Source organism: Pectinophora gossypiella, chromosome 29 (genome assembly GCF_024362695.1).
Source record: "Pectinophora gossypiella chromosome 29, ilPecGoss1.1, whole genome shotgun sequence".
In the NCBI taxonomy this organism is placed as follows: Eukaryota; Metazoa; Arthropoda; class Insecta; order Lepidoptera; family Gelechiidae; genus Pectinophora; species Pectinophora gossypiella.
Genome location: NC_065432.1, coordinates 194,304 through 202,500, shown reverse-complemented (window position 1 = coordinate 202,500; position 8,197 = coordinate 194,304). Strand labels below are relative to the sequence as shown.

Sequence of the window (8,197 nt, the reverse complement as noted above, 5' to 3'; positions counted from 1 at the left end):
TTTTACAAGTACCTCATAACTACACTATTGTATGACTGTTCCATTAGTTTCAAATGTTATAATTGGGTAGTTTAGGTCAAAGACAGATTATGAAACTTTTTGATGAAACTTTTATGAAAATTCCCACGGAAACGGGAGTTAGCGGGAAGAAACATTTGTATGAAAAAATCGAAACCGCGTAAGATAGATGTTTTCAATCTAGCATGCATGCATACCTTAGTAAATATAAAGTTTAGTTATGGCTATATTTTGAAAAATGGGAGTTAGCAGGAAAAAAAAATTATGAAAAAATCTAAACTGTATAAGTTAGATGCTTGAAATTTGATATGCACTCCCACAAACACAAAGATCTCTCTTTTATATAACACGCCACGCGGACGAAGTCGTGGGCAAAAGCTAGTTATTACATATAGCGCTTGGTGTGAGCATAATTGTGGGTTACCTGTGGTGCTGCGAGTCGGGGCGGGCGGGCAGGTCGCGGCGGCACGTGGCGGCGCGGGGCGCGTGCGCCGCGAGCGTGGCCGCCAGCGTCGGCGCCGACCGCAGGCTGCCCGCCGACGCGCAGCGCAGCGACCCGCCCAGGGAGCGCGCGCCGCTGCGGTACCACATACTCAATCAGCTACGTTGATGACTCACACATCTCAACCGGCGAGCGTGCGTGAAGTCTTTGATAAGAGTGGATCCGTGGTCTCTGTCTGACCCCAACGGTAAATAGGCGTGCATCTTATGAACGAATGTATCTTGCACTGACAACATTTACGCCGACGAAGTACATTTTTTTTTTTGACGTGACTTATTGTAGATTTGCCGCAGATGGCATTAACTACTTGGCCGGACAAATGGGGAGCGCTGAAGGCTCTCACCCGGTACAACGTTTAAGACGACAGGCCTGAGGGTGCCCAGTTGGGCGCGAACCTCGGCTCAGGGCGTCGTCTGAGAGGAAAAATATTTGAAAGAATTAATCGACCCTAGTGGGTCGATAGCGATAAGCGCTGAATGAGAGAAATCGTCGACCACGCCGGCGGGGTCGGCATCGGGGACCTGAAGGGACGAAGTTCAGAAACATCTACCTTTTTATTACTGCACTGTGATCGTTATTATGTGATGTAGCGTCGCATACTGTTTATCAGAATCACGAGAGAAAGAGTCGTACGTATGTACAGCAACAAAATGCAATTTTATTCAGTTTTACCTACGTAGAAATAATAATGGCGTCGATAACATAGTCCTAGATGTTCCGCAAAGCCAAAATCGCTTTATAACGGGTTAAATATTGCTCAAAATTTACAATACAATGGAGTACGTTAAATTACAATTAAATCTGTGAGCGTCAGAATCGCTGGTTGTCTGAACCGTTGCCCAATGAGAGTTGATTCAAGAATTGCTACATATTTGCTTGTATTTGCTACATAGTTTAGATAATTGCTACATATGATATATATTTCGAAACAAGATTTTTTTTTTTGACCAGCCATACTGACGTTTGGTTAGCTGGTGGCCTCCTAGTTTAAGATCAAGCATACGGAGTTTCCCAAAACGTGTTGGGCCTATAATTGCTACATATTTACTTCATTTATATATTTTAGGTGTAGCCTTATACGTACATTAAATAAAAAGACAGCTTTAATTTGAATTTGTCTAAGGAAAAAGTGCCTGACTAAATTATAAAGGCAAATACCTAATATTGCAGCGCAACTCACTTAAATCTACATCATTTTTCATCATAAAGTATACAGGGTGTTAGTGACATCGTAACGAAAACTTTGAGGGATGATTCAGACCATGATTCTGAGTCGATATCAAGTGGATTTTTCCGTCGCAAAAATCATGTATTTTTTTTTAGTTTTTTTAAATTATTTTCAATTCTATACTTTTGCGATGGAAAATTCCACTTGATATTAACTCAGAATAATCAGCTGAATCATCCCTCTCAGTATTCGTTACGATGTCACTTACACCCCGTACAAGTACATACTAGTGATGTAACGAATATTCGCATTCGCATTCGCGAATATCCGCAAATTTTTGAATATTCGCATTCGCATTCGCAAAATTTATGCGAATACTTAGCGAATGTTTTAGCGAAAGTTCATCTTGAGCTACATTAGAGTGGTGAAAATGTGTCGCTTTCTTTTTACATTTGTTAATGGCTGCAATGATTGATTCTTGTGACTTAAGCCCTTCTTTAACAACAAGTTGGATTTGTTGCGATGAACAATCAATGTTTTTAATGCTCAATAAAGAAATACCTTTTTTCATGTTAGTGCCACCATCTCTTACAGTACATAATACGTTTTCTTTGGGAATTCCCCACGATGACAACATAGTTTCTAACTTTGCCGCTATATTTTCTCCTGTATGTCGCCCATCGTTGAATACTTCTGCTTTCAATACAATCATTTTTCGTTCAAAATTATTGGTAATTCCGTGACAAGTGAAACTTATACGAAACGTCAAACCTATCAAACATTTTAAGCGCGCTTTTTTGACATTTTAAAATATTCGCATTCGTATTCGCATTCGCGAATGTTGAAGATAATTATTCGCAATCGCATTCGCATTCGCGAATGTGAAAAATCCAACATTCGTTACATCACTAGTACATACAGTAGCCATACAAGTAGGTATGGGTGTTAGTGACACTGTAACGAATACTGAAGGGGATGATTCAGACCATGATTCTGAGTCGATATCAAGTGGAATTTCCTGTCGGAGAAGTCATGAAAATTTTAGAGCTTATTTAAATTATTTTCCGTTCCATGCTTTTGCGACGAAAAAATCCACTTGATATCAACTCAGAATCATGGCCTGAATCATCCCTCAAAGTTTTCGTTACGATGTCACTAACACCCTGTATAGGCTGTTTATGTATATGGTGTAGTGCGCACATACCGGCAGCAGTCTGGCTCGGTCCAGGGTTCGTCCAAGCGGGGTTCCGCCTCCCAGTCGCCGCTGCCGCTACTACTGCGCTCCCTGCAAGGTATAACAACCATATTAAAAAAAAATTATCAGTTTAAAAACTAAAACATAACATAAGTGGCTGTTTTAATGTTTCAAGTCTTACTTTGCTATTTAGTTATAAGGCCGCCTATTGTACGGTCACGAGCATTACTATGTATACACTTTGGTACCATGTCACATTAACTTTTTTGACAAATTGAACTGTAAGTTTCACTAAATGTCAAATATGTTAGTGCGACAGAGTCCTGAAGTGGGTACACTATATTGCTCATGACTGTACTCATTCTATTTCTCTTTTGTTGTGTGAGGTGAATTACAAACTCCATCAACCGTGGTGTCAGGTTTATTATTGAGCCGACAAAGGTCCCTGACATGGTTCATGTAACGATTACGTACTTATATCAGTAAGTAGTAACCGGGGCCAACGGCTTAACGTGCCTTTTTAAGCACGGATCGTCTTACTTTCGGACAATCAGGTGATTAGTCTGTAATGTCTTAACCCAACTAGGGATCACAAAGTGATTTTTGTGATATGTCCCTTTTGACCTTTGGATCGTGAGCTCAACGCTCTACCTACTGGACTACGGAGGCTGTTAAAACTGTAAGTGTCTTCCTAGTTTATTCTACTATCGCAACCCCCGCCATTATATTTATTAAAGTGGCCAGCGTGTATGTGCCCCGTGTACATAACGTGCAGGTGTGTGGCGCTGGTCACCCACCTGTGCGGCTCGTCGTCGGCCCCGCCGGCGTCCCGCAGCAGCAGCTCGGCGCACGCGTCCGGCAGCGACATCTCGCGCACCGCGCGGAGCGCGATCTATGGACAGAATATATACATAAACATATACCGCCTATATAGGTACGTAATAACCACGCACACAACATTTTTTAAATAATTGTGTCTTTTTTTATATTCGTTGCCAATGTGACCTCCTCCGGGAGTGAGAACTTGGTGACATATGTACCTATTTGAGGTGAGATTCAGTCATTAAGTGTAATGTAATGACTTGTGTGCATAAAGAGTGTGACCTGTCGGCGCGTGGCGGCGCGGTCGTGCGCGGGCAGCGCGGCGGCCGTGAGCGCGGGCGGCGCGGCCAGCAGCTCGCGCATGCGCACGCGCAGCGCCGCGCGCACGCGCCCGCCCACGCACACGGCCTCGGCCGCGCCCGCCGCCGCCGCCGCGTCTGCGCCGCCCGGGGACCCGCAGCCGCGGGCCGCCGCCACCTGCGGAATTTTCACTTTTATACGGATGTAACTTTTCCGACAAATTGACCCGTAAGTCTCATTAAATGTCAAATATGTTCGTGCGACAGGGTCTAAAGTGGGTATATGATATTGCTCGTGTCTGTACTCACCATATAGAGCGTGTCGGGTATCCTGCATACAAGCCTGGCGCGCCGGTGGCGGGCCACCTCGGCCTCGGGCGCCGCTTGCGTCTCCAGCAGCGCCTAATGGACAGAAAAAAAAAGAAATAAATATTTATTCGGCATACTAATATTTTCGAATGAATATTTAATCATCCCTCAGTATTCGTTACGATGTAACTAACAACCTGTATATAGTAATTCGGCAAGAGTCCCAGTAACAAATACACCGTCTGTCCAAAGGAGGTTGTATCGGTAAAAATACACTCTTGTGATAAATGATATTTAAGATGATAATTGATAAAAATGATATAGAAAACGGCATTTGAAGGAAATGATATAAAACGACCGCTTGATAGAGAGCGTTTTATTGCACTGATTTTAAAGTGATATATGATACATCAAACAATACTTAAATAAGATTCAGCAATAAAATAGTACGGTTGTTCGTACAGAGGTCATGGTACTACGATTCGTGGGCAAACCGATGCGCTGTATCTGGAGTAGTCACGTAAGCAACTTTCGCAAAGGCCGGTCATAGGATGGGTGACCACAAAAAAAAGTTTTCATCTCGAACTCCTCCGTGCTTCGGAAGGCACGTTAAGCCATAGGTCCCGGTTGCATTAGCAGTCGTTAATAAGCACCAATCCGCACTGGGCCCGCGTGATGGTTTAAGGCCCGACCTCCCTATCCATCCATAGGGAAGGCCCGTGCCCCTGCAGTGGGGACCTTAATGGGCTGATGATGAATGAATTTTCAGTTTCAGTGTCGTAATGTAAGAATTTTATAATATCTTTTGAAATGAATAAATAATAATAATTCAAAATTATAATTAAGGGTATATATTAACTAAGAATCATGGTCTGAATCATCCCTCAAAACATTCATTACAATCGACCTTTCACCATTTACCTTCGTAGCCATGTCTTTTCTTTAAATATAAGTTCGGGCAAGTGGTAGTTTGGGGCATATTCTTAGGAATGAAAGATACCAGCTGCTTCAATTAATTATGATGGGCAAAATTGAAGGGAGAAGACGTCGAGGGAGGAGGAAGAAGTCGTGGCTGCGGAACATCCGCGAATGGACCGGCGTTACAACCGTGGAACAGCTGTTTCGTCTTGCTTCTGACAGAGAAGAGTTCTCAAAGCTGACGGCCAACGTCCAGTAATGGACAGGCACTGAAAGAAGAAGTGGTAGTGGTGGTAGTGGTTACCTTGAGCTCGTCGAGGTAGGGCAGGAAGCAGCGCGGCGGGCGGTAGGAGCCCCGGCCCAGCCAGACGTCGGCCGCCGAGCCCTCCTCGGGCGCCGCCGGCGGGTCGATGATGCCGCGCCTCACCGCCTGCCACCCAACAACGCACATGGCTTACACAATATTATTCTAAGTTACACCTGTCATTTTCTTATCCGCTGAAAAAGTAAGGGACGGGTAATCGACAGGCATAAAATTTATGGAACACAAGTCAATTTTAGACAGAAATTTGAAATAACCCTCTAAAAAATTTACATTGATCATAACACGACCTAATTAAGTTGACAGCACACATCAAAGTTTTTGCATACCAATAAGATACCTCTTGTGATCGTCTCGGCGTGGGGGTGTGATCATACCTGCTGCAGCAGCTCGCTGTCGGGCGGCATGTGCTCCACGCGCACGAGGGTGAGCAGCGAGCCCAGCGTCTCCCGCAGCGCGGCGTCCGACACCTCCCGGCGCCGCGCCCCGCGCCGCGACACGCTGTGCGCCGTGTGCCACACCACGTTGGGCTCTGGGGGGCACGCAACGGGCGTGTTATTGGAAGCCGGCATACATTATACTAACAACAAGGTATTGGTTCTTTTTGTTTTACTGTTTTTTGATTCCCCAACCGGCTGCAGCTGAAAATCACCGTCATAGTCTTGCTACAGCTAGGCCGTGACATTTGCTGAGCTGAAGCCGTTTCGGCACTATGTATAATTATTATATTTTTTTTGTTAATTAGTGTTAAGTATGCCGAATAAATATTTTCTTTCTTTCTTTGCCATGGAGGAGTGAGTGTTTTATTGGTGTCTCGTGGCTGCCTCTGTGTCTTTGCGTGTTTCTGTGTGTCGTGTGTATGTCTCTGTGTCAAAGTCAAAGATATTTATTGCCATTGTTATTGTTTAATAAGATGATTCTGATGAGTCAAGGTAGGCCAGTGTGGCCAAGGTATGCCAGGTTATCCGTGTCTCTGTATGTTTTTCTGTGTCTGTGCGTGTTTCTGTACCTCGTGTGTGTCTGTGTCTCTGTGTCAAAGTCAAAGATATTTATTGCCATTGTAATTGTTTAAGAAGTTCTGATGATTCAAGGTATGCCAGGTTATCCGTGTCTCTGTATGTTTTTCTGTGTCTGTGTGTGTTTATATGTGTCTGCGTGTGTGTGGGCACCTCGCGGCTGGTGCTGCTGCTGCAGCCCCCAGCGCAGCAGCGCCCGCAGCGCCTGCGCCTCGCTGGCCTGCAGGAAGGGCGAGGCCAGCACCGTGCTGAGGGCGGAGCGCGGCAGCCGCGCCGACGCCGCCGACGACATCACTGCTGGAAACTCGTCGCGGAGGTAGCGCATCGCTTGTCTGCAGACACAACGTGGAGGACATGACATAAACAGCCTATATACGTCCCTGATGGGCACAGGCCTCCCCTCAATCAACCGGAGGGGGTATGGAGCATACTTCTTATTCGTTAGTTTTAGATCTGTCTTTATTTAGTAATCAGAATTCCATAATTGAAAAAAAAAACCCAAAAATAAATATGGTTTACCATATAGATTCAAACTCCGTGGTACAGTGACATGGAAACCCCGGATTCAAGGTATATTTTATTCTGGAGGGTATGGAGCATACTCCACCACACTGTTCCACTGTGGGTTAGTGGAGGTGATTTTACGGCTAATAGCCGGGACCAACGGCTTAACGTGGCCTGGGCTGCGAAGCACGGTATCTTCTTACTTTTTCAGATGATCAGGTGATCAGGTTTTTACCAAGCAAAGGACAGTCTCACAAAGTGACTTCTACAATGGCCCCATTGGGAATCAGAATCAGGGCCTCCAGATCGTGAGCCTAACGCTCTAACCACTAGACCACGGAGACTGTTAAGGGTCGAAAAGGTGGACAAGTTAGTCAACATTATATTGCTGGTAAAGCGGCTATGGAATTTGAGAAGCAGTAGTAGTTATCTGTTTACAGGAGTAGTAGTAAAAGAGAGTGGGGTTGAAGCGGCGACAGCTTTTTTTGACGTGACTTAATGTAGATTTGCCGCAGATGGTTGACTACTTGGCCGGACAAATGGGGAGCGCTGAAGGCTCTCACCCGGTACAACGTTTAAGACAACAGGCCTGAAGGTGCCCAGTTGGGCGCGAACCTCGGCTCAGGGCGTCGTCTGAGAGGGAGAATATTTGAAAGAATGAATCGACCCTAGTGGGTCGATAGCGATAAGCGCTGATTGAGGGGACCGGGGCGCCCCTTGCAGCATACGCACCGGTGCACCCACTGGCTGGCGTGCGCGTGCGCCGCCCAGCGCAGCACGTGCGGCAGCGTGTCGGCCGACAGCGCCTCCACGATGGCGTCCTCGCAGCCCTGCACCACGATCGGCATCTCCAGGAACCTGCAGGGCACCGGGGGCTACAATCCTGCCTTGAGATTGGCTTCTAGCTGAGGTGTTTTGTGCCAGGGTGTACGGACACGAGCACTAACATGTATACACTTTGAAACTTTTTTTAACGACCTCCGTGGTCTAGTGGTTGAGCGTTGGGCTCACGATCCGGAGGTCCTGGGTTCGATTCCCGGTGGGGACATATCACAAAAATTACTTTGTGGTCCCTAGTTTGGTTAGGACATTACTGGCTGATCACCAGATTGTCCGAAAGTAAG

At 45.8% G+C, this 8,197-nt stretch overlaps 1 protein-coding gene across 1 annotated transcript in view; it reads right to left on the bottom strand.

Annotated features, from left to right (window-relative positions):
- Positions 1-8,197, bottom strand: part of LOC126379662 (BTB/POZ domain-containing protein 7) — a 32,028-nt gene that overhangs the window by 4,063 nt on the left and 19,768 nt on the right. The window contains exons 14-22 of the mRNA XM_050028477.1: positions 7,806-7,931; positions 6,723-6,901; positions 5,931-6,085; positions 5,536-5,661; positions 4,314-4,406; positions 3,988-4,182; positions 3,681-3,775; positions 2,893-2,973; positions 443-595 (exon numbers count right to left, since the gene is read on the bottom strand). Coding sequence (XP_049884434.1) covers positions 443-595; positions 2,893-2,973; positions 3,681-3,775; positions 3,988-4,182; positions 4,314-4,406; positions 5,536-5,661; positions 5,931-6,085; positions 6,723-6,901; positions 7,806-7,931 — 1,203 coding nt within the window. The remainder of the gene's footprint in view (positions 1-442; positions 596-2,892; positions 2,974-3,680; positions 3,776-3,987; positions 4,183-4,313; positions 4,407-5,535; positions 5,662-5,930; positions 6,086-6,722; positions 6,902-7,805; positions 7,932-8,197) is intronic.